The 13,967-nt window shown below is 45.9% G+C and overlaps 1 protein-coding gene across 11 annotated transcripts in view; it reads right to left on the bottom strand.

The window, feature by feature from the left end:
* SCML2 (Scm polycomb group protein like 2) overlaps positions 1–13,967 on the bottom strand; it is a 141,481-nt gene that overhangs the window by 37,790 nt on the left and 89,724 nt on the right. For all 11 annotated transcript variants that reach the window (XM_075913888.1, XM_075913895.1, XM_075913902.1 and 8 more), the window contains one exon: positions 10,191–10,438. In XM_075913888.1, the coding sequence (XP_075770003.1) occupies positions 10,191–10,438 (248 nt within the window). The remainder of the gene's footprint in view (positions 1–10,190; positions 10,439–13,967) is intronic.

Below are 13,967 nucleotides of genomic sequence, written 5' to 3'. Positions count from 1 at the left end.
GAGCACAGAACTGCCCTCCCGATGGCAGCATCCTCCCTGGCCAATTGCATAATTGCATAATGCTCCGCAAAAGTGTGCACCGAAGACCAGGTTGCTGCCCTGCAGATTTCCAAGATCGGCACGCAGGCCAGGAACGTCGCCGACGTTGCCTGGGCTCTCGTGGAATGTGCCATTATGCGCGGCGGTGATCTACCCGCGACCTCGTAGCACAATCGAATGCAGGAAGTAATCCACGAGGATATACACTGCGCCGAGACTGGCTGCCCACACATTCTTTCCGCCACTGAAATAAACAATTGAGTTGACTTATGGAACTCTCGTGTCCTATCTATATAAAAAGCCAACGCCCTCCTAACATCCAGGCAGTGCAAAGCCTGTGGCTTGGGGTAAAACACTGGCAGGTAGATATCCTGGGACATATGGAAGTGCGAGACATCCTTGGGAAGGAACCCCTGGTGTGGACGCAACCTCACCTTATCTTTAAAAAACACCGTGTAGGGTGGTTCTGAGATAAGAGCCCTAAGCTCTGACACCCTCATGGCCGAGGTAATGGCCACGAGGAAAGCTACCTTATAGGACCGGTGCTTCAAAGAGCATGAAGCCAGAGGCTCGAACGGGGGCTTCATAAGGGCAGTCAGGACCAGGTTAAGATCCCAAGTTGGGACCGGAGGTCTCTCATATGGCATCATTCTGTCAATTCCCTTCAGAAATCTTTTAACCAAGGGATTGGCAAAGATAGACCTTTGGCCCTCTCCTCCCCCCCCCCCCCCGGCATGGAAAGCCGCTATGGCCGCCAGGTGTACCCTTAGGGAGGCTGTGGCTAGACCCTGTTTCCGCAGGTGGAGAAGGTATTCCAAGACAGTCAGAACCGCACCTTCACCCGGAGAGAGCGTCCTGCCCTCCAGCCATGAGGTAAACCTCTTCCACTTAGCCTCGTAAAGGGCCCTAGTGGACGGCTTTCTACTTTCTAGGAGGACCTCCTGGACTGCTCTGGAGCAGGCTTGCTCCGTCACTGAGAGCCACTGAGGAGCCACGCTGCTAGGTGCAGAGATGGTAGGCTCGGGTGGAGTGCTACCCTGGCCTCACAGCTCTGAGTGATTAGATCCGGCACGAGGGGTAGCGTGAGCGGGCCCTCCACGGTCAGATCCAGCAGGGTGGTTAACCAGTACTGCCGGGCCACACTGGCGCTATCAGGATGATCTGGGCCCCGAACCTCTGCACTCTGAGGAGTGTGTCGTGGATCAGAGGGAACGGGGGGAAGGCATAGAGTAGTCCCCTGGGCCAGCTGATCTGCAGTGCATCGCCCCAAGAGCCCAGACTGTGTCCCATGTACAAACAGTACTCCCTGCACTTGGCGTTGCTCAGAGTCACAAACAGGTCCAGGCGGGGAGACCTCCACCTTTGGAAAACCCCGTGAAGTACGTCCCACCTTAGCACCCACTCGTGTGCCTGGATCCAACGGCTGAGCCTGTCTGCTAGCCCGTTCCTGGTTCCCGGAAGGTGAGATGCCGCCAGGTAAATACTGTAGGCTATACACAGTTCTCATAGATCTAGGGCTTCCCGGCACAGGGGAGAGGAACGCGCCCCACCCTGCTTGTTGATATAAAACATGGCCGTGGTGTTGTCTGTCAGCACCGCCACCACTCTGTTCTGCAAGTGGGGAAGGAACGCCCTGCAGGCCAACCTGACTGCCCGCAGTTCCTTGATATTTATATGGAGGTGAACCTCCTCTGTTGACCTTGCGTCCTGAGGTTGCCCAGGTGAGCGCCCCATCCCAGGTCCGAAGCGTCCGTGACCAGCTGCACTGACGGGGACGCTTTGGTGAATCGGACCCCCGCACACACCGTGCCCTTGTCCTTCCACCAGTCCAGCGAACGAAGAATGTCCTGAGGAATAGCCACTACCGCATCTAGCGGCGACCTCAAAAGGTTGTGCGCTACCCTGAGCCACCCCTGCAACGGGCGCATGCGCAGCCTGGCGTGTTGGACCACGTAAGTGCACGCCGCCATGTGGCCTAGGAGCCTCATACAGGTCTTCACCGTCATAGTTGGGAACTCCTGCAGCCCCACTACCAGCGAGTGAATAGCCATGAATCTGTCTCTCGGTAGAGACGCCTTGCCCAAAGGCGAGTCCAGATGGGCCCCCACAAAGTCTATGACTTGCGTGGGATCTAGCAATGATTTGGCATCATTTATGAGGAGGCCGAGGCTCTTGAACAGAGCCCTGGCCCGTGAGACATGATCCAATACCTGTTCTGGAGACTTGCCCCTTATGAGCCAATCGTCCAGATATGGAAACACTTGGACCCTGTGCCACGGCAGAAACACGGCTACCACTGTCACACATTTGGTAAAGACTCTTGGGGCTGTACACAGTCCGAATGGGAGGACCTTAAACTGGAAGTGGTCCTGTCCCACCACGAACCGTAGAAATTTTCTGTGACTTGGAAAAATTGAAATATGGAAGTACGCATCTTTCAAGTCGAGAGCAGCGTACCAGTCCCCCTTTCCGAGCTATGGGATGATGCAAGCTAGTGTCACCATCCTGAACTTTGCTTTCCTTATAAAGGTGTTCAGGTTTCGGAGGTCTAATATGGGGCGCATGCCCCCTTTCGCCTTGGGTACTAGGAAGTAGCGAAAGTAGAAACCCTTTCCTTTCACATCTGGGGGCACTCTTTCTATGGCCCCTAGCGTCAACAGGTTGGACACCTCCTGCCGAAGGAGTGTCTCGTGAGAAGGGTCCCTGAAGAGGGAAGGGGAGGGAGGGTGGGAGGCAGGACAGGAAAGGAAGGGGATAGTATATCCCTGCTTTACCAGGTCTAGGACACAACGGTCCGACGTGACCTTTATCCATTCCTAGTAAAAGAGGGAAAGACGGTCCCCAAAGAGTGGGCAGGTAGGTGCGACTGATACTCTGCTCTCTGGCGTACCTTCAAAATGAGGGCTTAGTTTGGTGACTGGGTGACGGTCCTGAGCCTCTCTCGGAGTCTGACTGAGGGCCCCTACGCCTACCTCTAAAGAGGTCAGGGCGGCTATTGTTGCAGCCCCTCCTGAGACCCCTATCATTGTTTTGCCCCCGTCTGGGATAGGGTCTAGCCTGGAAGGAGCGCCTCTGAGGTGCCGGGGTATGTATCCCTAGAGACTTCAACGTCGCTCTTAAGTCCTTCAAGCTATGAAGCTTGGAATCAGTCTGCTCTGAAAACAAGCCCGGCCCCTCAAAAGGTAGGTCCTGAATTGTGGTCTGCACCTCGGGCGGGATCCCAGACACCTGCAACCACGCACTGCGCCTCATGACCACCCCCGTGGCCATAGTGCGGGCTGCCGAATCAGCCGCGTCCAAGGCCGCCTGGAGAGAGGTACACGCCACTGCCTTTCCCTCTTCCGTCAGGGCCCCGAATTCCTGGCGGGATTCAGGGGGAAGCTGGCTGGAAAATTTCTGCATTGATGCCCACGTGTTAAAGGCATAACACCCCAGCATTAGTTGCTGGTTAGCTATACGTAGCTGGAGGCCCCCCGTGGCGTAGGCCTTCCAGCCAAGCAGGTCCAATTTCTTGGGCTCCTTCGCCTTCGGTGTAGGACCTGGAGGCCCTTGGCGCTCCTTCTGCCCTGCGGCCTGTACCACTATGGATCTCGGTGCCGGGTGGTTAAAAAGATGCTCGTGCCCTGCTTGGGGTATGTAGTACCTTCTCTCGACCCCCTTTTGGGTCGGGGCAATGGAGGCCGGCGTCTGCCACAGAGTTTTCAACAGTTTGTCCACCGTTTTATTCAGTGGGAGCGCCACTCGGCCAGGGCCCGCTGCCACTATGATGTCCACCATAGGATCTTGGTCCTCGTGTACCTCCTCGTGCTGGACCGCAAGGTTGACCGCCAGCCTTCGGAGCGGCTCCTGGTGCGCCCTGGAGTCCATTGACAGGGGCTGGGGCGCGGGGTCGGCCAGGGCCTCGTCCGGCGAAGATGACGAGAACTCTCGAGGGGACTGCCTCCTCCTCACCGAGCTGTGTCTCTGGTTCCCCTTGGGCCAAGATGTCCATAGAGACTGAGCCCGGCTGGGACATAGCCTCCTGCCCGTGACCGATTACCAGAGGTCTTGGCATCGCCACCATGGACGAGCTGTCTCCAGGCGGAGGGGCTGTCAAAGGGGTGGCAGATGGGGTGCTGCTCCTACGGGACGACCCTGCCACCGGCACCGTAGGGGGAGGCCCCTGGGCCTGGTGGTATGCCCAGGGCGTCCAGAATGACCACTGAGGTTGCCCCTGCCACTGCTGCTGGTCCACTGGTTCCCAGTGAGATGATCTGACCGATGAACGAGACCTATGACGGGATCGTGACCTGTATGATGACCTGGCCGATGCCACCGATTTGGCCTCAGACTCCGAAGAGTACTTCGATGCCGACCAGGGAGGGGCCGATGAAGCCTGTACCTTTCGCTGTGCTGACATGGCCGATGGCTTGCCCCTGTGCACCGCACGTGGTGCCGGTGGGGGCATAAGTGGAGGTCCTTGCTGTAGCGGTACCGAGCCCAGCTGCATCTGATAGGCCGGTAAGTAACCCGCCGGTGCCGCCACGTGCTGCGGCACCGCGGTCTGCTGCTGGGTTGGCGCTCCCATGGTGTGAGCAGAGATCAGTGCCGGGAGAGGCATCAGCGTATGTGCCGTGCGGGGCGCTGGCTGTGGCACCGCGGTCGGCGTATAAGTACGGTGCGGGGCCCTGCACCGCCCAAGGGCCCATCTGCGGCACCGGTCCCTGCACCGGTGCCGGTGCCGCCGGCGCCACAAGCGCACTCGCTCCCGGTGCCGCTGCCGGTGCTGCCAGGAAGGGGCCCGGGGTCGGTGCCGGCGTTCGTCCCGGCTCCGGTGCTCTTCCCGAAACTGGGAAAAACTGCTGCTGGGCCGAGGCCTGCCCTTCGCCCAGAGGGTCCCATGACCCGGCCATAGCCTGCTGGGGGGCACTTGAGGCCGACGCCGGCGCGGTCCGCTCCTGCAGCACCGGGCCCTCTCCTTCGTCCGTGACCATCTGGATGAGGTCCCGGGCCGCTTCAAAGGTTTCTGGGATGGAGGGACGACGGACCTCTCCTATCCCCGCGGACTGCCCCGGGCTCTTGCCCTTGTCTGGGCTGCGCCTCTTTTTGGAGGCCTTAGAAGAAAGCTGCCTCTCCTTAGGGCGCACCTTCTAGGCACTCCTCTCTGCCGAGTGTCCCCTCGAGCTCTTGGAGGCCCTCGGCACTGGGGACTGCGATCTGTGCCTCAGTGCCTTGTCGGTCTCAGGACGATGCTTGGCCGACACGGGTGCCGCCGACGGTGCGCTGCGGACAGAGTGAGGCCGCTCCTCACTCTGAGGCTGCAGTGCCGACTCCATTAGTAGGAGTTTTAGCCGGGAGTCCCTCTCCTTCTTGGTCCGGAGCTTAAAGCTCTTACAGATAGAGCAGCTTTCAGCTCAATGGGCCTCACCCAGACACTTTAGGCAGTCAGAGTGGGGATCTCCGCAGGGCATAGGTTTGGAGCAGGAAGCACAGGGTTTAAAGCCCTGGCATGGCATGCCCTCCCCTCACGGGGAGGGTTCCGCTGTGCTCCCCTATCTAACTAAATATTTACAGCACTTAACAACTACTTAACTAGATAAAACTTCAACTAGAACTATAATACAACAGATAAGGAATACCGCTGCTAAGAGATAGGCTAACAGCCTGAAAGCATGCTCCATCTACCGTGTGGGGGGGGGGGTAAGAAGGAACTGAGGGGGTGGAGGGGCCAGCAGGGGTATATATGCACCGGTATACCGGCGCCACTCCAGGGGGCTCCCTGCTGGCCCTATGGATACTGCTAAGGGAAAAAAGCTCCGGAATCCGTGCACGCGGCGCGTGTACACCTAATCAGAATGGACATGAGCAAGCACTCGAAGAAGAACACAATAGAATGCTGGCTAGAGCCCTATTATTGTGAGTGGAAATGCAAGACAAGCCACTGAAACAAGAAACAATGCAAGCATAATGAAAGGTCACTTATGTGAAAAAGGAATAATTTATGTCAAATCAGTAGCATGACAGTTGATAGCACTGCATTTGTAACATTTTCTTTTTATTTTAGAAAGCCTCAGCTAAGATTTGTTTCAGTACCATAATTACCTCATCCTTTCAGCTGTGGTGGGGACTATCATGCAGGAGCAAGTAATCTGAAGTAGCAGAACAGTAAATTTGATGTGGAAATGTTACTAATGATCCTATTTCACTTTCATACTAAATTACAAAAAGCATGCTAAATGTATCTTGCCTTCTACTTTCAGGTTCACTTAAACTTTTCTGTGCACCTGCAGTTGATTTTTATAACCATTTAGACGTGTGGCTCTAAGAGCCAGGCCATCTAAGAAGTTAGGGGGAGAGGGCATGTGGTAGTATGGGGAGATTTACTGCTCCCTCAAGGACAGCTGAAAGCTTTGAGCCTGTGAAGGTCAGAGAAGTCCTACAGAGACACTGGGTGGAGGGTGAAAGAGAACAAGCTCACTATCAGCTACTACTACACTTGTTCCACAAATGCAGACTGTTCTTCCCTAAGTACACCCTACAGCTGTAAGTCGCTGCACAGAGATGAGACTGTTAATAGAAACAGGTGTCAGGCTGTCAAAATTGTGAGACTGTGTTAAAAATAATAGATATGGGGAACTTTATTTGCTTTCTCATTTGAGGAAAAAGGAGAGTAGCAGAGTACAGACCTGGGACTTAAGAAAAACAGATGCTGACTTCCCCAGGGATCTGATAAACAGGATCCCTTAAGGAGGTTAATAGGAGGCAGAAAGGAGTCCAGCAGAGTTGTCTGTACTTTAAGAAAAGATTATTGAGGACTTAGGAACAAACCATCCCAATGTGCAGAAAGAACAGCAAATATGGCAAGAGACCTGCTTGGCATTAAATCTTCGATAAGCTTAAACACAAAAAGGAAGATTACAAAAGTGGAAATTTTTACAGATGATTAGGAAGGAATATCAAATATTGCATGAGCATATTATGAACATTCATGTGGGAGACATGGGGGGGGACAAACCTTTTCAACAACTGACTATACTGATTGGCTACTCTGTGCATCCTCATTAAGGACTAAGATACAGCCTGTACATTTGAAATTCTGAAATATATGGTCTGTCTGTTTTGACAGTAGTCTGGTTACTTGCGTTGCTAAATTAAAGCACACTTTTAAAAAGTAATACATAAAAACAGACATAATGGGACAAATGTTTTCTTTCAGATTAGAACTTAAAGTAACAAACCCTATATATTGAAAATTGGGAGAAAAAGATGGCAGTGTCAAAATACATGTAGGGGAATTTTGCATTAAATGTTATTCCCTCTTACTGGGAAGAGTCTGGATAAAGACATTACACGCAACATAAGCTTATTTTCTATTGTACAGGAAGAAATGCTGAATATTACATAATGATAAACAGTGAACCATGTTGAAAACAAAAATATTGCAACATAAAGGACTGTTTCTTCACCTGAGAAGTATTTGGAAATTCAAAGAAATTCCAATGTACTAATCAAAGACTAACCTCTTTAACTATATATTTTCAAACTACCATGAAAATAACTCATGAAAGGCTTAATCCAGGGGTGGCCAACTTAAACCTGAGAAGGAGCCATAATTTATCAGTGCACATTGCCAAAGAGCCACAGTTCTATATCACCTGATCATCTCCCCACCACCACTCAGCACATCCCGTCCGCTGGCAGCCCCAATGGTCAGTGCCTCCTCCTCCTTTTCCTCCTGACCACTGGGATCAGCTTTTTCTCAGTGGGGGACACTAGAGGGGGGAAATATGGGTGTGACAGTCTCAGTGGAGAAGGTAGGAAGTGGCAGGATCCTAGAGGGAAAGGGTAGAGGGGGACAGAACCTAGGACAGAGCTGGAGGTTGAACAGTGAGCACCCTCCAGCCCAGTAGAAAGTTGGCACCTGTAGCTCCAATCCTGGATTTGGTACCTATGTAAGGTACCATATTAACTTCTGAAGAACTGCAGGTTGGCCACCCCTGGCTTAATCAGTCTGAACTAGCCTTAAGCATATACTATAATGTAGGGATGTGAATGACTAGTCAACTAGACGATTAACCAATTAGCACAGGCTTATCGGTTAATCTACTTTACAACTTACAGAAACAGCAAGCAGGGGGGGAATGCATCAGAGGCAGCAAGATGGAAGGGAGCAAGAGACAGTACTGGGGGAAATCGGCTTAAGAGGCAGCAGTGCGGGGTGGAAAGGGACTCCTTAGGAGTGGAGCCAGATTGCACTAGCTGCTAGCACTGCCCCCGGGACTACAGACTAGTCGACTAACTGCTAAGAATTCATGTGGTTAGTCAACTATTCTATTTTCTGCTATCTAACATCCCTACTCTAATGGCCTTTAAGAATAAGGCATTTTGCTAAGAGCATAAGAACGTAAGAGCATAAGAATGACCATACTGGGTCAGACCAAAGGTCCATCTAGCCCAGTATCCTGTCTGCCAATAATGGCCAATGCCAGGTGCCCCCGAGGGAGTGAACCGAATAGGTATTGATCAAGCGACCTCTCTCCTGCCATCCATCTCCACCATCTAACAAACAGAGGCTAAGGACACTATTCCTTACCCATTCTGGCTAATAGACATTAATGGAATTAACTTCCATGAATTTATCTAGGTCTCTTACACCCTGTTATAGTTCTAGCCTTCACAACTTCCTCAGGCAAGGAGTTCCACAGGTTGACAGTGTGCTGTGTGAAGAAGAACTTCCTTTTATTTGTTTTAAACCTGTTGCCCATTAATTTCAGTTGGTGGCCCCTAGTTCTTATATTATGGGAACAAATAAATAACTTTTCCTTATTCACTTTCTCCACACCACTCATGATTTTGTATACCTTATCACATCCCCCCTTAATCTCCTCTTTTCCAAGTTGAACCAGTCCTAGACTCTTTAATCTCTCCTCATATGGGGCCCTTTCCAAACCTCTAATCATTTTAGTTGCCCTTTTCTGAACCTTTTCTAATGTCGGTATATCTTTTTTGAGATGAGGAGACCACATCTGAATGCAGTATTCAAGATGTGGGCGTACCACTGATTTATATAAGGGCAATAAGATATTCTCTGTCTTATTCTCTATCCCTTTTTTTCCTGTATTTGATGTCTGTTTTAAGATGTGCAGGCTTTATGATATTCACTATGCATCTCCCAAGCTGAGTGTGGCACTCCTAGTGTAGTCAGTGAGACATTTTACTTGTTCCATCTCTCTTTTGATAATACCTGTCATGTTTCAATTACCATGTGTGTATAATATTTTTTAAGATGATTAAAATATTCTTTGCATAAAGTGTGTGCCTAAAATGTGTCTAATATCTGATTTGTTAGTTCATCATATGTTTACTTTCTTAACTGTATTCCTTTGTTATATATGGTCATGCCAATTCACTTTCAGAATATGATCTGAAGAAGTGGGTCTGCCCCATGAAAGCTCATCACCTAATAAAGTATCTTGCCAGTCTTTAAGGTGCTACATATTTTTTCCTTTTGTTTTTCCTAAAATGGAAGACATTAATACAAACTAAACATCATCCTATATAAGCAGAAACCCTGTTCAAACAATGCTGAGACTGAAATTTACGTTAATTAGAACTGAAGAGTCATTTTACAAAAGTCAGCAGTGCTTTATATTTATACTGTTTGATGGAGAGGGTGAATTTTAAGTCACATATACAGTAACTTAAGCAATATGTTCCACAATGTAGCAGTAATATCCTTTTATGGAATTTCAGAAAATGTTCATTTTGAAGTTTTCCAGTCTAAAATTATACTTTAGGCTGTGTTAAAAACCAAGGCTTAGTGGAAGGCAAATATTATGAAAATGTAAACATTTATTTCAGTAAGAAAATAATTAAATCTAAGGGCTTGTCTAAATTTAGAGATTTAATGAAATATCCATTTTGGATTTTTTTTAATACTACCACAACTACAACAATTTAAAATAATTCAGAAAAAAGATCCATTATTCTAGAATATGAGTGTCCACTGGCGGCTTATCCCAAAATAAGATTTCCAGAACACCTATTCTGATAAATATCAAGTGGAGACAAGCCTTAAATGCTTGAAGGAAAAACAGCATCAGAATTCTAAACAGCGTGTACACTGAATTATAAACAGCATGTTTAAAAGTAAAGCAACAACTGTAACTAACCTTTCTTCCAGGTTTTAAACTTTTTTTCCTTGTTTTGAGATTTTCAGTAGAGATGTTTTTTGTCATAGGAATGTTTTTAGGAGACTTTCCCTTCTTAGAAACTGTAGGTTGTCCAGGGGGGTTGTCTCGACCTGGTTTCTTGCCACATTGTGTTGGTACTGGAGCAGACTTCTGAGGAGATTGCATTGAACGTCGGGTTGCTTTGGAAGGGGAAGACGGGGCTTTTGCACCTCTTTTTGTAATGGAAACTGAGAGGAAAAACAAGAGACAAAAACCTCACCTGAAAATTAGTGCCAGAATCTGAAGGCACTCTTTGTCACTACCCAGAGATCAATTTGTGTCACAAAATTAACTTTTCTAATTATTTTTAAAAGCTTGCTACATCTTAATTTAAATTTTAAAATAAGTGTAAAATGAAGGTATCTAAATGTAAGAAGTGCTTGGTATAAACGGCTTCATTTAACTAAATCCAGAAAGAACAAATACCAATATATTAAAAAGAGACTTTCCTACAAGGGAAAATTTTCAGATAAAAAGAAAATATATAATTTCAATATACTCGCCTTAGAGATGTTTCTCAGTTTCTATTACTACCATAAATATACATTATACATGAATATATATATAGCGCTCGTCATCAAGAAGAATCTCAAAGTGCTTAAAAATTCTATAGTACATAAGAAATCAGTCCACCTCTAAATTCAGTTGCCACAGAGGCAAAATATCAATTATTCAACTATGCATAGTAGAAAGTGAAGAATACCCTCCAAGTAAAGAGGTAGAATGTTTTGACAGTCAAAATTAACACCCACAGGTCTTGTGAAAAATACCAAACATTCATTATAGAGACAAGGTGTGTATGAATGGCCTAAAGAAGAGTTCTGTGTGAGTCAAAAGCTTGTTTCTCTCATCAACAAAAGATATTGTCCCTCTCCCACCTTGTCTCTCTGATATCATCGGACCAACATGGCTATAACAACATTGCATACAAAGATTAATTATGTTCAATGATAAGCAGTTCAGTTTTAAATTTCATTTGAAAGAATATCCTCCCAACAGCACAATGGCCACCAAGACTTCAATCCAACATGGATTCAAAGGGAAGAGAACGGCCTATTAAATAATTTCTCATAGTATCTATGTTTTCTTCTGTGAGATGTGCACCAAATATAAACCCTGTTAACCCTATGCAGCCAACATGTGACTAGATCACAGCCTGATGATGACAGGCTGCAAGCTATGACCAGATTTCTCTTAAATAAGAGCCTCCTGCTTAATTATTTATTTTAACCTATGTCATTATGCTCTGAAGTCACTGTGATGACTGTATAACTTCCTTGGCAACAAACTGATAATAAAACACAACAGAAAGAGTTTATACATCCACCACTAATGGGAAAGCATGGTGTGTCTAACTCCAGTATCTCCTCTGATCAACTCAAGCAATGACTGGTTCCAAAGGGAAATTATCTATTGTCTTTGAAATAAATATGTGTGTGTGTGCGCTTTTGAGAAAATGAAGAAACAAAAGTAAAAAAGGGGGAAATCTAACAATCCTTGCACCCCAAGAGGGAAAGTTTCCATTAAAACTAACCTTAAATAAAACAGAGCAAAATAAGTCTTCGCCTGTCCCTCCTTCCCCACCCACAGGCATGTGTGCACACACATACACAGGAAAAGAAATAGAAAGCAAAAAGGTTGAACTTGATGGATTCTCTGTCATGTGAAGTATTTAAATCAAGACTAGATGTCTTCCTAAAAAGAATTTCTGACTGAGCTAAAGCATATGAGATTCCTTGATGCAGGAATCACCCAGTGATATTCTATCTCCTGCATAACACAGGCCAGATGATCATAATGGTCCTTTCTGGCCTTAAAAAAACAAAAACAAACAAAATCTATGAATCTGTATTTAACATGACAAAACTTGAGAAATTCCAGGTTAAGGTTAAAGCTGAACTGACATAACGAATGCCAAAATACCTGATCTGGAACACTACTGCAAGCTGAAAGGGTAGTTCGGATTTTAAGACTTCATTCTAATTTCCAAAGTTTTGTGGACATCAGAAAATTGTTATTGCTGAGCTATTAGTGACTGAAGATTTATTTTGAAAAAAAAATGCAAATACAACTAAAGGTTACATTAATAAGGAAATCTAGACAATCCATAACTATTAGTCTATATAACAATGTCTAGCCATACGTGTGATGTGCATCTCAGCAGTCTAGTGCTCAGACTTATAAATGGTGCTTTTCATTTTATAAGTTATGAGTTAACTTTAACAAAGAGCATTTGAAGAGAAAGTGTCATGGTAAAGTGAACTGAACATCCCAAAATAATGCTTTAGATGCTTATTTAATCAAATTCACAGGTTTAAGACACAGTTTAATTCATTTGTGAATCAAATGTTCTTGCTATATATTTTTTTAAAGTCCTTTTTTACTAACCTTTTATAATCCTAAATACATTATATTAATTTTTTTTTTTGCCATAATTAACACTAGGAAACTGGAAAAAAGAAGCTTCTGAATTAGGAAAGTAATCAGTTACCTTTTATTTATGCACAATAGCACTGAGAACATTTCATGTATAGGAGCAATGCAAGTTTAACAACATCATTCTTATGTTATGCTTTTGAATCTTCCAAGTGACAACTCTTAAGAGACAACATATATGGAAAGCAAAACAAGATTATTATAAAATACAGCTATTTTATTCAGACCACACAATTATGCACCTAATAGAGTCAGGAAATTGCCCAGAAATATATTTCACTGATTCATTGTCTGAAATCTAGCAAACACTTTCATAGTCTCTTTTGTATACAATGAATTAAATCTTTAAATAAACAGATGATCCTAATGACAAATTTTAATGCTAACAGGTCTAGGAATACAGGTACCTTTTTCTATATGATGGGCAAATTTCTTCTCCTTTGTAGAAAGGATTGATACTATTTACTAAACAAAGGCTAACAATGCAAACAGTGCTAACCATTTTTGCTATACTACTGAAAAACAATATAAAATATGCTTACTTTCAGCATCTTCCTACCTTTATATTCCAGAAGGTCAAATACTAGTCACTTTGACCATTAAGGAGGTTTAGGACTTATTAGATAATTTTTCTTCTTACTAGTATTCAAACTGCTTTTTTGAATAAGTAAGTCTACAACAAAGCCCATGCTGCCTGAGCAGCAGCACTGAAATACTAGCAAATGGGAATGGAGCTATTTGCATTTGTTGGTTTAAGAGATGGGGGGGACTGGAGGGAAGTGAGAGACTGCTAAAGTAATTCACATATTGTCTGCAGGCTGTATTGACAGTGATCATCAGTCACCTGCTCATACTTCCTTCACCCCTGCCTTCAGAGGGAGACCAAAGGTTACACTGGGTCAAAGAATCTGGAAAGAAATGAAAAGACATGCAAAATCTAGCTGCCAACCCACGGCATCTGTAGACAAAGTTATCCCCGCTGGACCACATGTTCCAAAAACTAAGACATTTTAATAGTCTCAAGAGAACTTGTTAAAATATATCAATGAAAAGAAGAGAGAAAAAAATGCCAAGCTCTGCTTGCAATTACTACAGCATTTAACAGTGATATTTACAACAGAAAAAGCACATTTGCTTTTTTCAGGACACTGCTTTACATTACAATAGTCTTCTCATTTGCACAAACAAAACAAAGCATTTGTTTCATGCTGCTCTGCTGAAAAAATAAAATATCAACGGTTCAAGTTTCACGGGCTTTATGCATATATTTAGTGAGCAGTG

This window comes from Pelodiscus sinensis, chromosome 1 (genome assembly GCF_049634645.1).
Source record: "Pelodiscus sinensis isolate JC-2024 chromosome 1, ASM4963464v1, whole genome shotgun sequence".
In the NCBI taxonomy this organism is placed as follows: domain Eukaryota; kingdom Metazoa; phylum Chordata; order Testudines; family Trionychidae; genus Pelodiscus; species Pelodiscus sinensis.
Note: the sequence above shows the minus strand (reverse complement) of the source record. Positions and strands in the feature narration are given on the sequence as shown.